Source organism: Trachurus trachurus (genome assembly GCF_905171665.1).
Source record: "Trachurus trachurus genome assembly, chromosome: 14".
In the NCBI taxonomy this organism is placed as follows: Eukaryota; Metazoa; Chordata; class Actinopteri; order Carangiformes; family Carangidae; genus Trachurus; species Trachurus trachurus.
In genome coordinates, this window is record NC_139903.1 from 8,764,326 (window position 1) to 8,791,238 (window position 26,913).

Sequence of the window (26,913 nt, forward strand, 5' to 3'; positions counted from 1 at the left end):
TATGGGAATGTCACAGACTTAGTATATGGAAGGATGGATCACATGTTCACAGACGCCGAGAGAGCAAAAAGCCAAACAATTGCTTTTTGTCCGAACGTAAACTTGTGTAACTGTCTGGCAATACCAGTCTACACTGGTGGTGCGGGCCAAAGAAACAACAATCCTATGCTTTTTGTCAGCAGCCTCCCCCCTGAGTGAGGCCTGGCTTCAAGTCTGTCCAACTTGGCCAGCGCTGCAAAACAGATCTACATACACACACGTGGACCTGCTCCCACATTCAAATGCATAATGTCTAGATTATTACTTTCCATCCGGACATTGGGGAAAATCTGTTTGTATACACCATTGTGTGTGTTGTGCAAATGGCCAACAGTTTTCGGAGTGTAAGCAAGACAAGTAGCTCTGCATTCATCGGAGCTCACTGTAGCCCGCACCCCAGGTTTGATTTTCCCCTAAAAACTTTTACCCAGCAAGGGAGGAGGAGGGGGTGAGCATGAGGGAGAGCGGGCCAGAGGAGAGGAGAGTGCATATCAAAGAGAAGCAGCCATCTGTCAGCACAGGCAGCAAACAGCTGGTGGAGGAGATGCAAGATGTCTGAACAAAGACTGACAAGATGGAAGATGACAGGAAACAGATTTCCCTCCCTTTTTACCCCTCCTGCAAGAGGAGAGGTTGACCATCAGAGTGCTGTGATGTCTCGCAGCCTCCAGATGCTGGCTCTCCTCTCCTCCTCACTTCTCTCATCTCCTCTTCTCTTCTCTTCTCTTCTCTTCTCTTCTCTTCTCTTCTCTTCTCTTCTCTTCTCTTCTCTTCTCTTCTCTTCTCTTCTCTTCTCTTCTCTTCTCTTCTCTTCTCTTCTCCAGTATGTCACCTCACTGTTGGACTTTATTTTTTACTTGACTTGTTATTGGACAGATTCTGGAGTTGGCTCCTTCGTTGCTTACAGTAATATGGTCATTTGCATTTCTCTTGCACTCCACCAGAACAGAGAATGTATCTCTCTATCTCTCACAACACCGAATTAAACCATTTCTACTTGAATTATCATGTACTAATTAATACATGATGTGCTTTAATTATACTAATTATGATAGCATTTACTCAGTGAGGAAGTTTTTTTTTTTTTTAGAAAAGGACCTAAATATTACATTCTGTGAATTATTTAGCTTTAGTAATTGACCTGCTGCAGCTTAAGTAGATACACATCTCTCTGCTCGTTTGCTTAGATAAATGAAGCGGTGTGAGTCGTGTTAAGTAAATTTTTAGGAAATGAGCACAGGGCCTTGTGTTAATTAGTTTTGCAGCATAAGCCTCGTTACATCAGGTCTTCTTCTCTCCCTACTTAGCACAGTCTATTCCCCTTTGTGCCTTTTCCCCCCGCACTGTTAATTTGAACAGAAAATGCAGTCTGTTTCTAAATAGGGCAGTGGTGCACACTAGCCGCAATCATTAAGCCCATTTTCTGCCAGCTTAGAGCTGTTGAAATGCCTGTAATTGAGGAAAAGCGAGAGAGTTTTTTTGTCTACTCGCACTATCCACAGTGTAATGTGTGACGTGTGACATTGGCCAGTGTAATACTGTAATGGCTCTAATTGTCTAATCACTCTAATATGTGGCTGCTGCTCTTGGACATGACAAGGGCAAAGTGAGCTAATAAACAGTGATTACTGTCACTTGAAATCAGCACATGGAAGACGGGGGGGGGGGGGGGGGGGGTTGTGTTAGCTGCAGGGGGAAGAGGTTTTTTTTCCTCCTCGAGTCTGTTTTGTGCTTGACGGACAGGAGAGGCATGGTGGCAGTGAAAGGTCAGTTTGTGGTTGCACACAAGTGATGGAATGACAGAGAGAGAGTGAGTGGAGGGAGATGAGGAGAAAGAGCTGTCATCGCTAGATCTTGTCCCTTCGGTGGGTTAGATTGACAAGCTGTCAGCCCGGCCAGCTCATACTCTACTGAACAAAGAAGAGACAAGGCAGAGCTTTCACTTTCCCCAACCATCTGGCTCCCTCCTCCTCTGAGTCTCCCTCTCCCTCTCTCTCTCTCTCTCACTGGTTCTCTTCACTATACTCGGTTGGAGTTTGACTTATAACCAGAGGCTTTTGAAAACTCGATGCAACCGGAGGAACATGCGTCCACGGCGTGATGCTGGTCAGCTTCTCACCTTATAGCTAGCCTGACAATTTTCCAACTTCATTGAGAAAAAAACTACTGTTTCATTTTGGTGTATTTTGCGTTTTATGGATCATAATTCAGGCTTAAACATGTAATACCTACTTAGAGTCTGTTCCAGCTTATTGCGATGACCTTTGCGCCGTCACTTATCTACCTGAGCGATCCTTGCAGGTGCAGACGTGCTGCTTAGTTTCTGCTGCCGCTCTGTAATGAGTCGGGGCATTTAGATGTCGAGACGTGATGCAGCAGCACAGATGATTACCTCTCCCCTCTCTCTGATTTAACTCCACACTATTGAGGATTTGAGAAGATAATTATCCGTGCTCACGTTTGTATGTACAGAAACCTGCAATTACCACATTGCTGCATGTTTATGAGACATTATGGCTTAATGTGATGTTGTACATCTAGAAATAACAACAGACTTGGTAAGTTCTTGTTTTACTGTAGATGATGGGCATCTTTTGAAGTTTCCTGGGATACACTGAAATGAAAAGTCTCCAATGGCATTTGTGATGGTGAAAGTGCAAAATTGGGATACCTGCATGTTTTTTTTTTTATATTTATTTATTTTAATGTTTATTTAACAGGGGCAATACATAGAACATCAATTGCCACAAAAATTGGAAAATGCACTGCATACAACACAAGACGTCTAGCTTCAGCTAATTTGCAGTCTTTGTCCCTGGTCAGGCTTTAGAATAGGATAAAATATACTGAATACAATAAATGCAATGATACAAATACAGTGGATAATACAGTGAATAGGTTAAGTTAAATTTAGTATTAAACATGAGTAAAGTGCTGTATTGACAATGACTTGAGAGAAGTTAATGTTCACATTTCTGCTGCTGCTTGAGCCGATGTTTAACTTTAACACTAAACCTCTTTAGTTCTGTTTGGGATTTAATTTTTGATGGTGAAGAATTCCATAGGTGTGTATCTACCTTGCACTGAGAGGAATGATTGACCAAATGTTGTCCTGCATCTTCAAATTTTACAGTTTTGCTTGGTTATGCTCCTTGTCATTGTCTTACAGTTGTCTGTCTTATTACAGATCTGAGACATCGCTTGTGGGGCCAGTCCATTTACGCACTTAAAAACAACTTTCAGAAAAGAAAATGTTATAAAATTGGAAAAAGTCAACAAATTGTATTTCTCAAATTATTTTGCAATGGTGCCATTTTTATGGCTTCTGGTCTAAAATGTTCAAAGCTTACCTGCATGTTTGACTGTTAAATCAAACACACCATATTCCATGTGCGTAGTTACTAGTTTTAATTTTCGATTCTGCTCACCTTCCCCCTTTTTTTACCCAAAGTAGCAGAAATGAGGAGGGGGCGAGCCTCAGACAGCGACATGCATTTAAAAATAAGTCTGTTTGCACTGTTGTTGCCTTGTGAGACGAATGTGTTTGTGTCTGTGTTTTTTATATATTGTCTCCAGGCTATGAAGCCCTGATTTCACAGCTCCCCAGAGACCAGTTAACCCCTCATTTCCTCCCCAGAGCATCCAATGAGGACCACACTTGGGCGTGTGTGTGTGTGTGTGTGTGTGTGTTGACTTGTTCTGCGGACCACACTTTGTCTACAGTAGTCGGGGCACTCTGATAGCTTCCATTCATTATTCAACTCTGCTCCAGCTGCACCACACCCCCAAGCAGCGCAGAAATAAAACAAGGTTAAGAATTGGCATGAAATGTGTCTCAGCGGATCAAGTGGTGGGGGATGGTGGGGTGGAGGTTTTCCTAGACGGGGGGAGGTATAGGCCTTTATCTGCGCGCCATCTTTTATTAATTGCCCTGGTGCTTAGACTGCGAGTTTCTCCATGATCATTAATGCATGCGCGGAATAACGTATTTACATGTTCTCATGCATTATGCATGCGCAGGGAGGAGGCTACAGTGTTGTGGAGGACCCTCTGCCCACAGGTCCTGTATTTTCTTTTTGTGTGTGTGTGTGTGTGTGTGTGTGTGCCTATCTGAGCGCATGTCTGCATATGAGTTGATTTTGCATTCAGCCACGCTGTAGAATCCACTCGCTACCAAACCCCACTGCGCTTTACAGGGAGGCGATGGAGCATCAGACAACAAACAACATTTCCAGTGCTTTCACAGAGGCCGCGGAGGGTTTTGACCGTCTGACAGAGGCTGACAGGTCGCAGTGTTACTGAGAAGCTGTAACCAGATCGGTTTGCTGGAAGAGCATAGGTTGTAAGTGCAGTGAAACATTTAGTTGCCCTCATTTATTTCCTCACCCGTAGTGCTGCCATAGTCACATCAGCGCTGTACTGTAGATACCTTTGGCTTTCTGTTTACTTCTATGGCGGTGGTCAGTCACTGTAAAAAGTCAAAGTGGCTCCAGTGGTGTGCAAAAACGCCAAAGGCTCAAAAGAGAGCCAGAGGCAGGACGGGGACAGAAAGGTGGTGTAAAGAAATTCATTCTGTCAGAGTGTTTTTCTGATTGATCAAGTCAAAGCACCGCTCCCCACCGGCCTATTCACCTCCACCATCGATCCATTACTGACTCACTCGCGGCCGTAGTTCTTGTATTTCCACAAAGCCGCAGCGCATGAAGTCAGCTCGCTGCACAAGAGCTTATTTATTTTGATTATGTATTTCCCTGCTCTTCCACTTTTGCCTCTATTATCATAAGTCCAAACTCAGCAGATAGGCCTGATATCGATCAGCTGCCGGCCCCCGGCTGCTCCCGTTCAGCTTGTTGTAAGTGAGCGTTGTGTGTGTGAGTGTATGTGTATGTCATTCTTTTTTGTGCCGATTGCTGTGTGTTGTAATTTGTGTGTTGTAATTGTATCAGATAACTGCTGGTGTGGTTGGTCATTGTGCTGCCCACTGCCGTGCATCAGCACCGAGCCTGCTGGGTAATTAGAATTGATTTAGTTACAATTTAATTAATCACACTGTTAAATCTCTGGTACTTACTGCAGACCCACACTGTTGGCTTTCTTTGTGCGTAAGTTTGTGTGTCTGTGTGTGTGTATTTGTGCTTATCGTCAGGGTTATTAGTGGGCAGGAAAAAGAGACCGTTTACCGAAATGAACAGAGCTGCATAAAACAAAGCCATTTAATTTGTTTCTGACTACACTCTTATCACACCGGGGTGGAAAAAATCAGGAGCGTAGCTTCCACCCACCAATAAAACAACAGTGTGAGCAACAAAATAAATGATGAACAATATCTCATTGTTCAGAACAATATCTGATTTCCATTAGCTGTTCCAGGCTCTGCTTTAAGATACATGGATTTTTGACTTTTTTCACAACAAGTTGATCAGAGTTATCCATTCTAACTAAAGAACAAACAGAGCCAGGGTTTGAAAGGTTCACAGAGATCATGTTTCCTAACTAGAGCTCTGTGCTACAAGTCGCTTTTTCTTAACATTGCTTTTACCATGTTGAATATACTGCATACAATACAATTTGTGCATTAAAGGATAATTACCGGTTTTTACATTCTGGACCTTATTTCTAGCATAAAATACGATCATTTACTCACCCAAATAACTTTGGTGTCATTACAAGTCGTTCCAATGAAATTAGCTGCAGCCGAGAGCCGCGCATATCCGTATAATGTGAGTCTACAGGGCAGCGCAATGCAGCCTCTAAATAACACATTATCTGCCTCGAAACTCGTTCATTTCACCAATATTTTGATATGATATGCTAGTGCTATTCCCCTCTGAGTCCGGGGTTAGCTATTATCAACATCCGGGGTCTGTAGGTTGACCTACTGACCTCTTACCTGGATGATGTCATCTCTGAGCGCTGCCCGGCTCATTCTGATAATAATGATTCCACTTCAGCATTCGGGTCCATTTTTATCTCAACTAGCCGGAGCTTTAGTGAGTCCAGGTTGAGGAGAGGAAGCCTGTGGAAGCTGAACTTCATCCAGCTGCTCATTTTGTTCTGACAAGTCGGAAACACGAACCATAGCATTAGCGGTAGCAACAAGCCGCTCCGCACGGTGCTCAGAGATGACATCATCCAGGTCAGAGGTCAGTAGGTCAACCTACAGACCCCGGATGTTGATAACAGCTAACCTTGGACTCAGAGGGGAATAGCACTAGCATATCATATCAAAATATTGGTGAAATGAATGAGTTTCGAGGCAGATAATGTGTTATTTAGAGGCTGCATTCCGCTGCCCTGTAGACTCACATTATACGGATATACGCGGCTCTCGGCTGGAGCTAATTTTGTCGGAACGACTTGTAATGACACCAAAGTTATCTGGGTGAGTAAATGATCGTATTTTATGCTAGAAATAGATTGTAAAAAACAGCAAGTATCCTTTAAGTGCACAAACATTTGACTACCATGATGCTGTTGACCTTTGCACTGTTTGGCATTTAGCATTATGTTGGTACCAGTGTGGACAGTACAGGAATTTTAAATTCAGTTTTGTGTCTAATGAAGCCTCTTGACATGTAGGCCTCAAAAGTAAATACAACATGCTGTATTTGTGCATGTGTGAGTTGAAGCAGTCGACGCCGTGTTGTGTGTTATGACACATACACCGACTGCACTGTAAAGCTCTGACAAGGAGAAAGCCGCCGCCGCCGTTGTTGTTCTCTTCAGGTTTATTCATCCTGAAGAGCACTGGAGTGTGTTGTGTTGTTGGGTGTGTGCACATCTCCTCTCCTCCTTCACAGCGCTGGAGAAAACAAAGGCGTCCTCGCTTTTGCAAGCCCTGATTGCAGTCATTAGGATGCACAGGCGCTCCCGGTGTGACGGGGCCCTCTCCTCGAGGGGATTCAGCTTGCAAAGTGCCGCCGCTCGCCTGTTTTTAATAACAATCATCTAAAATCGCTGCAATTAGCCTGCAGCTACAAGGAGATGGAGAGCAAGAAGATGTGGAGAGGGGAGGGAGGGATGAGGGAGGAGGGGGGGGGGGCTACACGCTCACATGCAGTGAACCTTTCGAATGTCAGCTCCTCTTTCACATGGAAAATTCAAGAGGGCCTTTGTGCTCATCAATTATTAGCTATGAAAGTTAAAAAGATCCATTGTGTATTTTTAATCAGAGTTATATGGGGAATCTTTGAACTGATTCCCAGTCTGGCCCGCGGCTACAAGCAAAGGTAGTCTCTGCCACCCCACACATCCCCTCCAACCTCTGCTCCTCAGCTCAATACTGTAGTACTGTAGTGCTGCTGCTAAGCCCAAGAAAAGTATTTCACCCAGAGGAGCTGCTGGAGCAGTTTATACAGTCTGTTTTAAGAAGAGAGGTTGAGCCAGAGCCCACTCTCTCCTCCAACATGTACGTGTCATTTTCTGGAAAGTACAAAAGCAGGTAGCAGAAGAACACAGACGGAGAGTTTCTGTGTTTCTGTGTACCGAGCTTAGCTGAATGTTTTTTGCTCCAGCCTTCGAGCAGGATGTGGAGTATTTAACATTTAATTTGGACTTTGTGTGCACCCAGCGATGTCCTTGATGCACCATGCCTTTGCCAGGAGCTAAACTGGATGCACCATGTGGCGGAGGTTAACTTACAGACTCCTGTCACATTTTAGAAATGTGTCATTTCGTATTTAAAAAATAAAAAATATATATATTTAAAAGTCTGTCCAGGGCGAGGAAACTCTCTCTTCAGCAACAACTGATGCTGACTCAAATGACATCGCTTGAGGCTGTTGATCTGACTTTGTGTTCCTCCCTCTGGAGAGACCAGAGGCTTTATACATTTTCTTTTTCACATATACACTAGTGCAAGCGCCAACAGACCTGTAAACAGACTTTGATGTGTAAAAATCGGTAGAGATGCCCTTTCAACAAGTCATGTGGTATTTACTTTGAATTTGTATTTTTCCCTGAGATTTTTTAAAGCCAGCCTGCCGGGTGAGAAAATTAGCTGTTATTTCAGATGTTTTTTTCTTGACAGTTCCTGTAATACTTTGCCATCTTTCAAGATAAAATAGCATTTTTCATAACTACGGCTGCATATTGCGGGTGAGCCGAGTTAAATGGCGTCCTCCTCCACAGGAGAAGTTCATCCTGCTGGGGGAAAGAAGGCGACCAGACCAGAGGATAATGATGTTTGTTTCAAGTATTCTGTTTTTTTTACTCTGACACCCCCATGATTGAAATGCTGTATGGCGTTTGCACTACTGTATGTGTTACTTTCCAATCATCCCTGCTGTCCTTCCTTCCACCCCTTCATCCTGATGTGTTGTCATGTAGCACCACCCACAGGTCAACAGGAGGGTGACACGCTGGCGTGCTGCAGCTCGCTGTCAGGGAGGAAAGACACAAGTGTGAGTGAAGCAGCAGGAGCAGCAGCAGCGGCAGCAGCTCTGCTCGTGGTTTGAAAATCAACTGTGAAAGCTCAAAATAAAGCAGAAAAAATTCAACGGAACAGAGAGAGAAGTGCCCGACTCACTGTTCCTTCTTGTGGGACGGGGAAAGAAAGTGCAGCATACACAAGAGAACCCAGCGCTCTCTCTCAGATTCAGTCTTTGTTCAGGCTGTGCTGAATTATTTACCCGTGTGTTTAAAAGACGGCTCGGGGGAATTTCGACATTAGCTCTTTGGAGCTTGCACTCGGCGTCTTCCTGGCCTACAAAAGCTCAGCGTCCTTTCATGAAGTGTATTGTACAGTATACAGACAATATTAAATGAAAAGTTATCAAGAAAAAAAAAACGAAGAAAGTTTTGACAAAAGGATTGTGGAGATTGTGCTTTTAGATGCGGCGGGTGCTTGTTTTTAGCCTTGTTCTTTGGCTCACATTCTGATGCTGGTGAAGTAAAAAAAGCACTTCTCACTCAAAACCTCCAACGCCTCTTGTTACTTTTAATTTAGCCTCACACATTTTCTCTGCTTTGTCTGTTGGATTGAATTTAAGTGTCATATAACTGCAGTCCTTTCAGTCTCATTCTCCAAGCCTCTCCATCATTGTGAACCTGTAATACTGCCCAAATGTGCCTTCACCTTCAGGTAATAGCTGTTTGCTCATAGACAAAAAACTAAGATGATGGTTTTATTAACTGATTCTGCTGACATGATACTTTCTCACTAAGACCTGTTTTGGGAATGAGACAAAGCAGCCAGGAATAATTAATTCAGTCACATCCTTGTCCAAGTTCCTTTACTGTATGTGCTCTGCAGAATATACTGTTGTGATTATGTAGAGAACACGCTGATGTGTTGTGTGACGCTAACAGGTTTCACAAGGTTTTGTTTTGGGTCGTGGTTTCTTGTTTTGTCTTGTCTCAGAGACGTTAATGTGAGAAAACAAGTGTCGCCTTATGAGAGGAACATCAGTGTTATCGAGGCGGCGCTGGGTCAGGCCACAGTAAACCGGAGCACGTCACCCTGACAAAATATTTGAGCCGAGCCAAATGGATTCCAGACTCTTATCAGTTAAACACTCCAGGTCACATCGCTTTCCAAACAGCCAGTTAACTTTTGCTCTGAAGTTGTACTTAATCTTATCAGCCGGTGTGATGGACACGGTCTTGTGATGCAGGTTATCCCTCTTTTTATTGCTCATTGGCCACAATTATGTGAGCGCTGCCTCTTTGGCCTGTTTTATGGCAGGATAATTGATTGTGGCTGAGGAATATGATGTGCTGCAGCCAGCAGCCAGCAAATCTTCACTGATGAGTCCGTGATGATCCCTTCTTCCTGGGTTGTTTGTGCGGTTCTCATGCCATCGACAGCTCGCGTAGTTCAAAGCTATTTGACACAAAAGCTGTCACAGTGGAAAGCCACAGAAATGCTAAGCGCAACTCCCACATTTAGTTCCTTCTGTATTACTTTGATTAGACCTCAGTGGATTCTCGTGCTGCTTATATAAAGTCTTCATCTCATACCGGCCCTATTTGAAATGATTACACCAGTTTTGTTCCAGAAAATGCCTCAAGTTTCAAGTGATAAACCTCAGGCTGAGAACCCAATTTTCCCCAGAAAACACAGAAAGCCACAGGCAGACTCCCACTCCTGCAGAGCCTGCCTTTTAAATTGTGTTTTATTCACTTTTTGTGTGCTTTCCATCGAAATTGCCACACTGAGGGGTTACAGAAATAATTTTCAGCATTTCCTCAGGAGGCGGGGGTAAAGCCGTACTCTGTTTTTTTTTTCCCCCTTTCTTTTTTGTTGCAGCGTGACCAGGGGTGAGCACAAAAGGGAGACAAACGGCTCAGTATCAGCCGTGATTTCCTGAATAGCCCAGTGGGAGTGCGGGAAGTCGGGGTGCATGCAGCAGATCGGCATTGCCCTGAAACAGCAGCCATGCTGTGAGGGAGATGGCTTTTCTCTGCAACAGTCCGACTGTAAGCCACGGGTCTGCAAATGAAACAGGGGGAGGAGAGATGCAGCCTTTACAGATTCAGGGCCCCTGTTGCCTCGCTGGGAATGTCTGCCGCTGTGGAGAAAAAAAAGGCAGCAATGGATAAACAGACAAAGAGCTGCAGATAATTCAGTTGAAAATACAGGGGCACTATTTCCTGCTGTTTGTGAATTCATCAGGCCCCATGCTGGGCCACTAGTGATTTCTAAATATATGCAGCTCATCTGATGTAGATGTATAAACTCTGTGTAGGGTTATGGATGGCTGTGCAGACAGATTGTTTGCTCTGGGTTCTCTATGGTCCTGGTGGGTGGGATCTGCCAGCACCATCTTACATTGTTTTCCACATGTCCTTTATTGAGTTCCCAATTACAATGCAGGTCCTCCTCTCTTGGTCTCACTGCTGCTGCTGAATTGACCTTGCATTTTTGCAAGGGAGTGCTGTTGTGTATTCAGGCCAGCAGGCCTGTTAGGCAGGCAGACTGACTCCTTCTCCCAGGCCCTGCTCCTGCAAGACCCTGTTTAACAGGCATCAGGCTTACACACTTAATACTTAGGAGGGGAGAGGGGGGCTTAGCTCTTAGCTCTCATCGCAGCTGACATTGTATCAGGCAGCCAGACAAGGCCAGACTGCTGCTGCCTTATTAGCCCTGTCTGGATCGGCCTTCCCTCAGTCTGACACTAATGTTCAGAGAGATAGGTTACTTTGGAATTTAATGGAAGGGATAGAAATGAGCTGCACACTGTAGACTGTATACGTGTACGGCCGTCTCCCGCTGTTGTTTTCCCAGAGCTCATCTGGCTGTCTGAGCAGCAGAGGAAGGAAAGAAGGGGCACAGAGGAGGCACTTGCAGTAGGTGGAGCTCTTGTGTTGGATTTTGATGTTGGAGCTTGATTCACCTGCTCATGAAGGACACAACAGCTGCCGCCGTGTGTGCGCGTGTGTGTGTCTCTGTCTGTGTGTGCGTCCCCTTTCAGATGGCATTTATGCAAAATGCAAAGATAGCATATAACTAGAGATTTACAAGCTGCCTGTATACACAACACAACACACACACAGTCCCCCATCATACAAACACATAAAACACATTTCAGCGTGGAGTTAATTGACAGCTTCTGATGGGTGGTACAACACTGCCAACTGTTCGTGTTTACATTATATCTTATTAGAAATTGTAATGGGACTGCTATGGGAGCGGTAATAGTGTAGTTTGTGTATGTGAGGACACATGCTTTTTATTTACTGCTTGCATCATCCACACGCTACCTTTCACTCCCCGCTCCCCGGAACAAACGTAAACGTAAAAATTCCTCCCTCCTCTGTCTGTCTTCCCTCTCTCTCTCTCTCTCTCTCTCTCTCTCCCCCCTTGCGCCACCCCCCCTCCCCACAATCTACCGCAGGCCCTCCATCTCTCGGGCCTGTCAGCGTGCTTTTTCATTTGGCTTGTTGCTACAGGGGGCTCGATGCTGGCAGATTACAACTCGGCAGCCAGTCATTTTCGATTTATCAGACCCCCCCCCCCACCACCACCACCCCCACCCCCCCTCCCTCTGTGTGTGCCCCCCTTCCCCTCCTCCCTCCCCCTCCCTCTTCCTTGCCTGCCACACTCGCTACTACCCTCGCCAGCATCAATCCAGACACGTAGTAATTCTTCATCACCCCCGCCACCACCCTCCCCTGTTCGCTCCCCACCTTCCATATCTTCCTCTTTCGATCAGTGCAGAAAATTTAGCTCACAAGCCCCGAGACAAAAAAGAAAAAAGAAAAAAAGAAAGAAATATTGTGGCAGTGGAAGCATTTCAGTTAGAGAGGCAGCTAGAGCTGTATTATTACTTAGGCCTCTGTCACTGGTGATGACCCGGGAGAGTGGAGAATATCGATCGCGTGTCACTCAAGGCATTCAGCAGATTGCATTGACAAAGCTTGTCGGGGCCTTTAATAGCAAGGTTAGCAGCCTTGGCTCGGACCCAGGAGGAAAGTCTAACTGTGCCCTATTTCATGGTGGCTTTTAACCATTCCCTGGGTCCAGAGAGTGGATTGATAACAGTAAGGAAGTAATTTTACTCTCATAATTGCCTTCCTGTGGTTGACATTTGTGGCCCTCAGCGCCTGTAAAAGTGCCTTTCCAAGAACAGGAGAAAGAGAGCCAGCATTGTCTGGCCGCTTTTTGTGACAGAAAATAGCTTCAGTCGAACAAAGATGTGGTAAACTAAACATAACATGGTGAAGGAAAAAGAAAAAAGCGGAGAGGAAAAAAAAATCAAAAGGACTCTGCAAGTGTGATTTATGAGTTGAAGGAAGTCCATTACTCGCTAGAGGAAGCCCAGACCAAAACACAAACAGAGTAAGGGCATGGCTTGCAAAGAGGGTCATGAAGTAATTCTTCTGCCCTGCCAAGATCGCTGATAGCTGCTGAAAACTCTACTTGTCAGAGGAGGAAGAAACTGACAGGATTTCGATCTTTCTTTAATTCTCAACATAAATAAGAACACCAAACCACCTAAATAGTCTCTCTTTAAGCCAAGTGATGTGGAACTAGGTTGAAATGTAACAGGTCCCCTGTGTGTTGTAATTTGCCTTCGACACGTGGGGAAGCTGTTTCTGCAAGTCGTTGCTGGATGCCGTCAGGTCTTGCGTGGTAGGTCGCTGCTCTCACTGCGGCGTTGTCGGTCTAAATCATGAAGCTGGAAGGGATTTGACTTCTTTATGTTGGAGAAAGTAAAGTCAGGGATTGTTTTTCCATAGTTGAAGACATGACAAGTTTACAACAACGAACAGTCTTCGTGTATAAACTTAATGTACTGAGGTACTATGGGAACAACAGAGTCACTGCTGCTGTATGGACGCTTGTCAAGGAACGACTTAGGTTTCCAAAGTGGTTCCAGCTTTGCTACTGAAATAGTTTTACAGCTTCAAACTCGCTGTGTAATAATTGTGGAAAGTCCGTTTTCATATTGGAAACTTTGATGTATTTTGTGCCGCATTCACTTCTGTCATGAATATTTTTCTGAAACCATTCACATCAAATCATCATCTGAGTTTTCTAAAGTTGCTGTGTTGTTAATTCTGAATGCTGACTGTCAGAAGTTGAGTTATGAATGTTGTTATTGTCACTAGATTCCTTTGTAGAAGACTTACAAAGAGCAATGACTGACACTAGAATTGTTTTTCATTGTCTTTGCCAGCACTGATTACTTAAGTGCATATGTCCCCATTACACATGTGGCTGGCTTGGTTGTAGTGATGGGCAGGAAATCTCAAACCACAGCTACCATCAGGGGTTGTAAAGTTTAAGTGCATCCCAGCACTGTGCAAAAAAAAAAGAGTGTGTGGTTTAGTACAAATGAAGAACAAACAGCGTGTTTTTTACACGGCAGCGGTCTGCAGACTTGGATTAGTAAATGTAAAAGCATGTGACTCAGAAACCTTCTGAATTTATTTATTTTTAATATAACATACATTCTTTGTGTGTACACTTACCAAGGTCATTGACATCTACTTTATGAAAGTCAGCGGATATGAGATGTGCAGTGCACTACCTTGAAAACCAAAATCTTTTTTTACAGTCTATGTTGAAAACTCAACATAAGCACAAGCTTCCTGAAGGTGGATTTATAAACACTTATAGTAACTCATAGTGCTTTCAAGTGATTCAACACCAAAACAAATTCAGTAGGTTCAGTAGGTGCACGCCTTGAGGAGACCACAGAGGTGCAGTTGTTCATGTTATGCTATTTCTAATCCACATGGAGGACACATGCACTGATGCACAGTAGGTGCTGATGTAACATGGTGTGGCAACAAATTGTAGGGTACAATTTGTTGTGACAGCACAGAGCCTCCCTTACAAAAATGATGTCACTCAGTCAGAGCCTCATGGGCCGTCATGTACTTGTGAATGTGGAAGATAAAATGTAAGGCCAAGTGATGAAGTTTTTGAGATATTTATTAGAAGCAGCATCTACGGTAATTAAAAAGATGTACTCTAAATTATTTGCAGTCACTAGAAATAAATCTAAGGTATTATTGGAGCACAGTTTAATGTCATGACATCACTTTGACAATCAGTCGTTGCCACATGTTGTCTCATCTCTGCATGGAGCTTTGGTATTGTGGACTATTCCCTCTTTTCCACTTGTATTTGTACGACTTTGTGCTTGAGTCGTAATAATAATCCCGACGGCACATGAAGGCAGCACTGAAACAATGCAGAGATTGTTTTCTCTAAGCTCTCTCCAGCCTGTCTGCTGCTTACCGCCCCATTACGGGCACATTCCAGCTGCATTTTTATGACCAGTCAGATGAAAGGGAATCAGGTATACACTGTTAATGTGGCTCCACTATAATGTTAATGGACAGCGTTCTCTTCTCTCGTCATCATCATGGCTTTATGTACTGTACTGTACCATCTTTGCATCAGAAGAACACTGCGTTGCGCATTACACATGATTTATTTCCTGCCTCTGAAGTCCTGATTATTTCAGTTACAATCATGTTGTTTGGCTGTGTTTTTGTTGCCCTTGGCCTTTTTTTTTTTTTTTTGTCCCCCCATTACCGGTCTGTTAAAGCAGCCAGAGCAGATGTTTGCTGACATACTCCTTGTGAAGCAGGCAAACTCAGGCTGCTATTAATACAGGGGGACTGCAGCACTTTCTTGTTTTATGACTTGATAACGACTGATATGAATTTCAGAAGGATGGCTAAATGAGCACGTTTACAGCAGGGATTAGTGATAACAGTCCTGGCCCCCGCAGGCAGACACCCTAGGTCAGCCAAATAGGAAATGTATATCCTGCCATCAGATTTTACGACCCCCACCCCCTTAATCCCCCCGAAATAGCCGTGCGGATGGAGCTGAATGCAGGTAAGGTGAGACGCTATCATTCTTGTTGGTTTACACGCAGTAAGCCACAGCATGAGGCCTGATAGGCAGGACTACCTGTTATCCACCTGCTGACCAGAGATCAGCTTCTGACCCCGCGACCTTCTCTTTAACATACCTTGGGGTTATTAGATACTTTCATACACAGCACGACATGCGCGGTGGTAATGAGCGTTGGTATTCACTGGTATTGTAATTAATACGAGTGAATGATGTAATGTTTTCTGAAATAAAATGAAAGGATTTTAACTCACGTAACCTTTAAATGTTAATGTATGTATGTTATTCTGTTAGTGCCGCCTGCGTCTTATTTCCTGAAATTGCCACTAATGCATATAAAACTCGGTTGTTCTAGTGTGGATGTAAATTAATTCAAATGACATATTTACTGAGGAGCTTTCTCTTGTGAGGATATCTTTTAATTAATGTCACTTTGCTTATATATTATATAGCTTTATTTATCATATTACATACAAGCAACAAGGTCTGTATTTCAAGGGGTTTGCATAATAGCACAGGCTTTACCTATTTAGATTGTCCCTCATAAACACCCACACAGTGTCACCAGTGTTTGTATGTTCTCTGTCCTTCTTAAAGGCTCCGGTTTTATATTTTCCTCACTTTCAATATAGCGCATGTCACAGCGAGCACACCACTGCTATTCCTGTAACATAAAAAAAGCCCTCTTTCCCTAAACTAGAAGCGTTTGTCTATCATATTACCACCACACATGAGCTGCACACAAGGCTTGACCCAGTGTTAAGTGTCTGCGCTAAATTTCATTGCCTCCATCTACTGGAAGGCCTGCCAATATACTGGCAGCGAATTCCTGGAGGAAAATAAATGGCAATAAAAAAGAGAAATGATAGCCTCTGCAAGCCGATAGGAGAGGGCTTTTTCTCTGCTGTCTTTTTTTTTTTCCATACCACTCTTTATTGAGGCTGCTCTGCTTGGGGAGCCGTGATTTGGCACGCCGTCGGTGGCTTTAGTTGGACGGGTCTCTGAAAGCCAATACTGAAATAACGACTCAGAAGCGCAGATTAAAGAGTTGGGGAAGTCATGTAATTAATTGCACGCAAAAGTCTTTGATGGGAAGGTATGTGGTGATGAGTGCTCAACTGGGCAGTCAGACATTTTTTTTTTGCCCCAGTGCATTCTGGGAAGGGATCTGGTAACATTATTCTCTTGGTCTGCTCGGCACGCTGGGAAGCTCAGAGCTCAGGGAGTTGGATGTGTGTAAAGTGGGCAGAAAGGTTTACTGCCACCCTGGGCTACTACAACAAGATGTTCAGATATGATCTGAGAGAGTAGAGGTCTCCCACTGCTCTTATACCCACCCTCCTCCCGCCCACACACACACACACACACACACACTTCTCCACCTGCTCAGTTCATTATTAAATCTGGGAATTGTCCCCATAACTCAATCCTCCAGACTACAGCATTATATGACCATTTGTGAGAAGGGTGATTGCGACGCAGGGCAGTGGATGGATGTTAAAAGCATATTGATTTGTCTGTAATGTCGTCATAGATCAGAGATTTATGGCAATATATAAATGCAGCCACAAGCCCTAGTAGCCTCCAGCCTGCGGTGGAGGAAATGGAGTCCTTAGTATGACTGATGAGATCAAGACAGTGCTCTCAACCACGTTTACCACCCCAACAACCCCCCTCTACCGCCCCTGCTGCACCTCAGGCCTCCATTTCCCACCCCACCACCTCCCTCCTCTCAGGATGCTCTCTCCCTGCGGCTGCTATGACTAGTCCTCAGTGACTCCATATCTTTTCTTTGGCTGCACATTCCAGCACAGAGGCTATACGAAAGCTCTCCTCCTCTGTGGCTTGAGATCGGTCGGAGTGGGAGTGGGAGTGGGGGGCATTCGGCCTCACCGGTTTCTCCCCCTGGAAGAAAAAAATGATGTCTGACATGTTCGAGCCCGAGATCGCTGCCACACAACGGTGCAAGCACGCTGAAAGGAAATGAAGGTTCCCAATGGTTACATATCTAGGTACTAATAAAATACTCTGCTGGCTGACAGTTAAGTCTAAACCACAGGCAAACAGCGGGCTTTGGGATAAACATGCTAACCATTTTCAATATGTCATTTAGTCACAGTGATGAGAGAACACACAACATCCATGCTTCAACTACAGAGATAAAAAAAGAGGCATTAAGGACCGGGTTCTCTTCACACTGTATGCCTACGACCTCTTCGCCACACACACGGAGCTAACAGTAAACAAATCTGGGGCAATGGAAGCCAAGCGCTGATGCTCAGTGACAGGCTGTGACCGAGGGTGGCAGAGGGGGTTATGGGTGAGGAGAGGGCCGGGCGGGGGCTCCTGTCTGTGGCAGTTAAAGCAGCTGGGCCTCAGAGCCAAAGCACAGGGTCAGAGCCAGGCCACACTGGTGGGCTCGCCCACATAGCCACTGTCAGGAAGATGACGTGGGGCCGGTTGTCAGCCCCCCCCACACACACACACACACACCCCCTCTTACAGCCCTCAGCCCCTCTTTTCACATAACAGTCTCTTCAGATAAAGCCGACTGCAACTTAAATAGGCCTAGCAGTTTCCAACTGCTGTTGTCAACCAGCCCAGGGAGGTTTTTACTAGATGGGCTCACTGTGAGGCTGATGTGATGTAGAGGAGGTTGGTAGGGACATTATTAGCAGCAGTGCTTAATATGGTCTAATGTTTGGCAATGGCATCTCCTAAGGCTATAGGAGAGCGCCTGTATAAAGTCGACAGAAATTCTTCAAGTTGTTCATTTTAACTGTTGAGTCATGAAGCTCCCGAGCACTTTAATAGCCCTGGTATATAGACCTCTGAAGGTAGCATGCAGCAGATATTCAAAGTGTAGTGAGTGGGAACCAAGGGGATTTGACAGCGCCGCAGGAAATAGACAATTTATTATCAGCAACACAGTCTAGGTAGTGGATTATCTATAAAACTTTCATGGTTCTCCCTTAGTGGCAAGCAGCCATAAAACTTCCCAAATGAGGGACTTGTTAATTTACTTGTTAAAGCAAATTAAAAATTTATAAGCGCTTTTAGGTAAATGAGATCCTCTTTCATTGCTGCCCTAGTGGGATTCTCTCTGCCAGATCCTGAGAGGACAGGTTAGCTGTTCTGAAAGCCACAGAAGAACAATAAAAGCTGTTAAATTGTTCCAGGTTTTATTACCGCCGAGCTCCGCAGCTGCTGTTGTGCGTAACTAAGGGAAACCAGGAGCTGATGGCTACAGAATCCCACTGAGGCTAGTACAGAAAACCGAGCCCAGTTCTCTGTCTCTCTTTTTTTTCCCCCTTTGTAGGATGAGGGATGGGGGGGTTGGGGTGGGGTGGAGCTGCCGGGGCGAGGCTGGTTGTGTATGGCTCTGTTTAAAAAGGCCTTTGTGGTTAGAAATGTTAGCAGGCCTACTTTTGTGCTTGATTGCATTGAGTCTATAGAGCAGCCCCTTGAGAATAGGTCAATACACTTGTAAAATTCCACTATGGCAATGGTGAGCACTTTTCTGTAAGTGAGAAAATAATTGACTCCACATGTTCGAGACAATGTTGTAATAGCTGTAGTGTACTTTTAAGTGGGAACAGTGTTGAATTGGATACCGTATCATTTTCACTCTGACCGGGGCTGCGCTGTATTTATTGCACATGGCTCTGAATCATTTCTCTCCAGCGCTCTCACTCCTCTACTGCCACTAACAACAATACTGAAACGACAGCGTTTGTTCTCTTTAATCGAACCCTTTGTCTCGTTAAGACAGGTGTCGTCTTGTGCTTCGGTCAACATCTCAAAGATTAGTATTTCGTGAAGCTTTTATACCAGACATTCATCAACACCTTTTGTATTTCACGTGGCTGCCCCTAATAATGCTGCTGTGAGGCTTTCTATAAAGGCACTTGTTTATTTCAGTCTGACCTTGAACGCAGATGCTGAAATGCCACGTTCTATAGATATTTCTCATGTACAGTGTGTTAGGACTTACTGAAACTCAGGTTTGGAGCGTGTTAGTGAACATGCAGTAGGTTCTAGGAGACGCACTTACCTGTGGTCGAGGCTATAGTCAAGAAATGACAATCTTCTGACACATTATTGGAAATCAATACCATGGTAGAGCTTTGAAAAGGAAGTCACTGACATCTAATTTGTTTCTATATTATCTGATAAGACAGGGTTAGCTTTCCCCCCTTTTTTTCTTTTTCTTTTTACAAGTAATATGATTGCTTTAATTAGTTTTACAGTGGTATTTGTCTCTGCAGATTCATGTTGTCATGCAGAGTGATCAGCGTCTCAGAGACGAGGGCTTAAAAGACTAAATGCACATTTCTGGATTCTGCAAAGCATCAAACACGACAAGGCTTTGCTTTAAAATTCCTCCACATTACGATTTCACATGATTCTGGTGGATAAGTCCATGTGTGTAGTGACAGTGCTGCCACAGTTATAGTTTAGATGCTGACTGAGTGGTAACATAGGCTTCGAGTGAAAACAGATGTAAGACAAAATATGTTTGCTGTATCTCTGCAGACAATACAACGTTGTATTGTACTGCTTTTCATCTGTGTATCACTTGAATCTAAGTACAAAGACATTACAGACGCATTATAATCATTTGAATGAACAATCTGTTGTCACCACTGGACTATCCAAACAAAGTAGGACGATAACAGTTTGAATAGCCGCTCGCCTTTATGTGTTTTTTTTTTTTTGTTTTTTTTGAAGAATGATTTATAACAAATGTTTAATGATTTCTCAAACTTGCAGACTGAACCGTTTCATACTGAGGTTTCAGCTGCGCTCTTCCAAAGCATCACGCTGTCTGCTGATTGAAAACAGTTGTTGATTCTCTCCTTCAGTAAATTCAGACTAGAAAGAGAGATGAGGAAGAGGGGAAAAAAAAAAACTTTATGCCCTAACACAGAACAGATTGCAGGAAAACAAGACCTCACTGTGTAGAAATTAATGGCAGATGCACTTACTAGTAGTTTAAATGTTTCATTAGATGCTAATGTCTCGCTGTGTCTTTAATTGTTGTGAAATTAGCCTCTGGAATATTAAAACCATCTGTTTGTTATCTTCCTGCAGGGCCAGTTCTTACCCAGGCTGCGCAGATACAGTAAGGTCATTAAATAAATACATCCATATGCCTCTGCCTACATCTTAATTAATGTCTTTATGTTATTGCATCAGTACAGCACAGCAGTCTGGGGCATCTGCGCACGTCTCCTTCTCCGCCTTAGATGCAGTGAAGTGCACTGGTTTTCATTACAGGAGGTAAAACTGAAGCTAAGTTTAAGAGGCTATAAAAATATAGAGAATGACTCGCACGCCGTAACAAGTGGGAGTGATCAGATCAGCACCATTATAGAAGAGGTCGCAGAGACGGCCCCAGCACCCACACACATGGGCTTCTCATTTAGATTTATCATCAGACAGCAGGTCATTAAATTCCAGCTTCACTTTTTGATGTCTCTGACCACCAGCATTCCCTGCATTTGCTTAAGAAATCCATTAATCACATCATAAAAAGAAATGAATCCATCATCTGAACCCCAGAAAGGGTAGAGTGGATGAAAAAAAAAAAAAAAAAAAACACAATTCTCTGAAGTAATTTAAGGGAGCTCAGGGGGAAATTAAAGGGAACAAGCTGAGGGATACATTTTCAAATAGCTGTGTAATCAGGTCCCAAGCTATGTAATAGCCCTGAAAGATGAGCCGCTCTTTATTGGAATGTCTTTATTAGACGTGTTCTTCAGACATTACACATAGTTAAATTTGTGCAAGATTTCTGATTTCATGGAGTACGTTCCCACTGATAAGCCAGAATACAGACGGTGTGATTATGTGGTTTCGCTATCACGGAGTCTGTTTGATACCACACTGATTAATAACAGACAAAATCTCTATATATCTGTCCCACACACTGGCTCCGGGATATTCTTTGTAAGCTTACCATATATTAGTGTGGTCGTGGGCCGCCATCATGTCTTTGGTGCAGGAGTCAGCAGCAGCAGCAGCAGCAGCTTCCAGAGAGGTCTGCATATTGTGTGCACATTCATAAATACATGAGTATGCTGCTGGCAAGCGCTGCCCAGCATTGTCAGCAGGGACACCGGGTGGTTAATAAATATTATAGGTCAACATGTTTTGATGAAGGAGCCACAGACCTGAGCATAAACAGCATCCCTCGCCCCCCTTTTTCAAGGATCAGTTCACAGGGCCAGTGTGGATGAGATATTATTCCCCTTTTCTTTCTAAAAAATATGTATACTCCCCTCTGACAAGCTGGCATTTACAAGAAAAAGAGAGAAAATACGCCCTGGTTTTTGTGGGAATAAAATGTGTTGGATGTAATTAGTGCTATCACAGCGCAGGGCATTGGTGTGCGCGTGTTTATGTGTGCAGCACGCGGCACATTCAATTCTTGTGTGTTCCCCTCCACCTTGTTTCAGCACTGTCTGACCGCGCAGACATGTACACGCATCGTTCAGACGTGTGCACACACACACACACAGTCAAAAGGGCCCATCAGGCATTCCCAGCGCTCCGACTCTCTTATCACGTTCAGCACTCTGGCAAATCCATCCCGCCTTCCACCCATCATGCAATTCTCCCAAGGAATAGGGTTCCTTTCACAGCGCTAATGGCTGCAGAAAAGGGAACATTTTCATTTTAATTATCTGCGCAGCTCAAGGGTTCTTTTTTGGTATTCCTCCACCTCGTGCCCTTTCATGGCACTAAATGATGGCCGATACCTGAAAAGAGAATAGTGACAGAGAGGTAAAGAAAAAGAGAAAAAACCATATAGTGTAGCCTTGTCCCTTCCCTCCGGAGCAGCAGCAGACAGGAGTGCCATCATCTTCTCATCCAAGTCTCTTTGTGTGTGCAGCGCCTCGCTCTTTCCTATTAGGTGGCAGAGGAGCCATTTACTGCACTGTCCCATAAAGACAGCTTTTTATGTGCTTTGAAATGAAACCTGCAGCGTTTGTCTGGTCTGGAAGGAGCAGCATGGGAGCTTCAGAGGACATCAATCGCAGACTTGGACAGGGAGTGCAGACCCCACCTCCTTTCACTCAGCTCCACGCTCTCCCCAAGAACCTTTTATTGTTCTCCAGAATTTGAAGGGCCTCAGATGCTCGCAGATTGGCACGTCCTACTCTTTATTCATGTCATTTTGCTGCATCTCGAACAGAGTGTCTAGAGGATGACACTCGCTGAGCTCCTGCTGCCTCAGCATGTGGTGTCTGCTAGGAGAGGATAGTGGCTCCATTTGAAGGTTCTGGAGGGGTCTTTGTCCCCGTTCTCTATTTCGCGGTGCTGAGAGGAGTTTCATACTGCGAGATCAGATGGCGTCTATCATTGGCAAGCAGAGTGACGGGCGCTGAATAGGCTCAGAAACATGACAGATTTACAGAGACAGCGCTGTAGCTCCTGCCAGTTCTCACATATTCATGAACCAATTTCTGTGGGATGCCTTCGCGAGCCAACGTTATCCATGCACAGCTCTAAACTGCTGTGTTAACAGTTTTGCTTCACATTGTTAACCCTTGGTCTCCTTGTGTTTGTGTTGTTTTTTTTTCTAGCTGAAGCCAGGGCAGAACAACTGCAAGGACAGCGACAGCGAGAGTGTAAGTGGAGAGTCGAAGCCTTCCTTCAGGAGCAGCTCCAGAGACAGGCTGACAGATGTGAGTACATTAACAAACAAGCTCAGTGGAAACTTTGTTCAGCTTCTCTTCTGACACTTTCATATCTAAAAAAAAAAGAAAATCAAAAGATTCAGGTTGTAATCTCTCAGTGTAGTCATGGATTCATATATAAAAATGTCCTGTTTAAATATTATATATCAGCAGAAGGACTATTGGGAGAAGGATGTTGAGTTATGGCATCTCCTGAACAATGTTCCTTGATTCTATTCAATTGGCCAGAAAGGAAGTGAGGTACTGCGGTACAAATGTCACACTTTGAGAATAAATTTATTTCATGCAATATTTTGTGGTTAATAATGGCAATATATTTTACATAAGGAAATAAAAGTGTGAAATGTATAGCAGATTAATCTCCTAGATCGAGTCGCATTTCTCATCTGCGTGGATGTTTTAAATTGTACGGCAGTTTCATGATTCAAGTGTCGTTTGTGTGCGCGGCCTTGCACCTACAATGTGTCGCACAGACAAAAGGTAAGTTATGAACGTGAGAAAATCAATTTCTTCAGGACTTGTCTTGGTCTTAAAGCTGTAAACTTCAGCCTCAGCAGAGCACTTAGTGCTGAATGTTAAACATCCTGAGTGCACTTCTGGAGTTCTTCAGGTGAAGAGTACTATTTGCATCATGCACAGACACACACACACACACACACACACACACACACACACACACACACACACACACACATACACGCACACATTCTCTCTCTCTCTCTCTCTCCCAAAGGGTTGTTCTATGACTGAAACAAAAAAAAGACGCTACTTACCCCGGCCCTCGCTCCTTGTGGAGGAGCTGAAGGCGAGCATTAACAGACAGAAGAAAGAGCGGCTATGTGTCCCTGCGCCCTGCGACAGTATTCCAAGATGTGAAGCGAGCGAGCTTCAGGGACCTTGCTGCCAGACACCCACCCCTGCTCTTTGATTTGTGTGGAGAATCCACAGCGAAGCGATCAGATATCTGGCCATAATTAAAGCTGTCAGTTGGGAGGCGAGCTAGTCTTTGAGAAAGACATGGCCGAACAACTGAAGCAAAACTGATTCTGCATGTAGCTTTACGATGCTTGACTGGGCATGAAATGAAATAAGTAATTTGATGTTGACAACAGAAATTGAAATGATACTCGCTGATTTCTGTCAGACCGGGCCGCGGTGACTGTGCAGCAGCAAATCTTGGGCAAATGGAGATTTGAAAGCACTTAACCTATGGATGACGAATACGCTTAACTGTGATTTGTCATAGATAATCAGAAAAGCACACAATTTGTCACCTGTCATGATCTCAGTGAGGTGAATATTTAACAAATACTTAACCAGCAAAATACAGAATGGTAACAAATTAAAATACAAATCACCAAAAAGTTTCTTAGTAAGATGTTCGGCCACCACAAACCACTATAAACAGTTTCAAAGCTCTTTGCATTAAACAACACACAATTCTTCCAAAAGATGTTTCCTCCTCTGGTTTGTTGTTGATGATGATTGACAGCGCCGTCTGTCACACTGGTCTAAAATCTCCCATAGGTGTTTAACTGGGTTCAGGTCTGGAGACCGTGAAGGTCACAGCACATTTCACACCATTTTCATTCTCATTAGACCCCTCAGTGACCCCACGTGCCCTAATATAGGCTCAGATTAACTGTAACATTGGGAACAGTATAGTGTTTGACCTTATTGGCCATTGGCCATCTACTCACCTTCCTTCAGACCACACTGTTGTGATAGTGTGTATTTTGACTCATTACACACTAATGAAATACATTACAGCAGTTACGTCATCTTATAGTCTGCCCTTCTTTTCTGAGTCACCTCTATAGTCCTACAGTACATATCATTATTGCTTCACATACAACTTGTTCAGTTTCTTTTATTTTGTTCTTTGGTTTTTACGATAATGTTCCAGTAAAATGACTCAAATTATGTTCATTTTGAAAATGGCAGTTTTGTCAAGCAGAATTTTACTCTCCCAGCTACTGACTCATCCAGGAAGCATCTATTGCCCTCTCTATAATCACTTCCAACTGAGCTGGCATTTCAGCCACTCACTACACTCTGGAGGATAGAAGGAGCAGCAGCCCTGGTGAGACACCCCACAGGAGACTGAGCGTGAGCTGCAGAAAGCATGGGAGCATGACGTAGTAGGACTTTTAGACCCCCATGTCGCTCTCGATGGTCACATTGTGTCAGTCTTGGTCTCTGGTCCCTGCAGGTTTCTGAACAATCCCCTTCAGCCACACTGTTAAAAAACCCACTTCACAAGTTGCAAAAGGTGCAAGTCAAAGCTTTGGTTGCAAAGATCTGCTCCTGAGACTCAAAATAGAGGAAAATGGAAATGAGAAACATAAAAAAGCAATAAATAAAAAAAAACTATTTAATGTGTAAGATAAGGTAAGATAAGAAGACTTTATTGTCCAATGGTTTAAAAACACAGTGGACATTTGCCTTTGTATCTCTCACAGAGCTCATTTGCTGTAAAACAGTATTTTTTACAGGTGTACGCTCAGGTGCCTGAAGTGTTTTTTACATTGCTATGTCTGTCCATGCGCTTGTTCTCCTGAAATGTTAACGTATTTTTGTTGCAACACTGCACAGTGCAACTGGACTACTAATGCTGCTCCCTCGCAGTGCAAACACACAAAGAGAGAGCATCTAAGTCACTCGTTAGTTCCAGGGAGCAGTGTGAGGCAGCAGCTAGCTTTGACCCGCACCGTTCATTACACCAACAGTCCGCTAATGGTATTTGCTGTAGCACTCCCTTCCCCTCATGGAGCGACTGCATGCGGCCCGATGAAGCAGATGAACTGAGTTTGCCAACCTGGCTGGCAGGGAGATAGAGGCCAGAGGAGGTCAGGCCTGGCAGCCTCCTTCCTCCCGCTCTCCTTCCCCTCCTCACTCCTTCCTGCCAGCTCATTAAGGCCTACAAATGGCACATCAGCTCGGCTGTGTTTGCCTCAACCCCAAACCCTAGCTAAATTGGCAGGCTTAGCCGCATTTGCTCTGAAGCACCGGGTTCCCTTTTGGGTTTGTTTGAAGCTGACATGGCAGCCTCCCCCCACCCCCACCCACCACCACTCCCCACCCCTTCAGTCTGGGTGGCAGGCATTCAGGCAGGCAGCAGTCCTGAGCAGAGGGAGTCTGCTGGATCAGGGAGGGCAGGGAGCTTGGGATGATTCACTCCCGTTTAGTCTCTGCGGCAAGGGGTGAAATGCCATCATTACCCGGCTGCCTATCAAATAAATTGGCAATTACGGGCCTGGGATTGCGAGTAAACAGCATGTTACTTCTTTTTTTTTTTCCATCCAAGGCTCTTGATGAGAGACGGGTGCAATAGAGAGAAGCGGCGGAGTAGTGGGTCAGAGCCCGCCAGTCAGTGTTAGCCAGCCTGATGAGAGGCACAAGAGGCAGACGATAATGAATGCACCCCCATATTTCAGTGGCCATTTTTATAGTCAGCCAAAGCTTCCTGTTGTGTCTTCTTCTTGCTGTTCCACTGACTAAATTCTGCCCATCAAATCAATACCCATATAATGCTATCTCATGTTTTTGGATAACACCTTTAAATAGTATGTGGTATGAAACGCTTGCTGCAACATGGGGTAATGATTTGTGCGCTGGGCTGGGGATGTAACACTATTATTTATACTTGCATTTTATTGGTGTTACTCCAGACAGATTTGCATGCTGGTTTTTCCGACTGAAATGAAAATGTGAAAATTGTGGGTTCCTGAAATCCATACTCGTGTGTCCTGGCTCCTCACACGAGAGCGTTTTCTTGCGGTGAAGTCTTTGAAAGTTGTTTTGTAATGAAACATCTGGAAGTGATATTGTTAAAAGTCAAGCACATCG

The 26,913-nt window shown here is 44.3% G+C and overlaps 1 protein-coding gene across 1 annotated transcript in view; it reads left to right on the forward strand.

Annotated features, from left to right (window-relative positions):
* auts2a (activator of transcription and developmental regulator AUTS2 a) overlaps positions 1-26,913 on the forward strand; it is a gene marked incomplete at its 5' end in the record, with an annotated part of 323,339 nt that overhangs the window by 120,820 nt on the left and 175,606 nt on the right. The window contains one exon of the mRNA XM_083986047.1: positions 22,951-23,052. Within this exon, the coding sequence (XP_083842173.1) occupies positions 22,951-23,052 (102 nt within the window). The remainder of the gene's footprint in view (positions 1-22,950; positions 23,053-26,913) is intronic.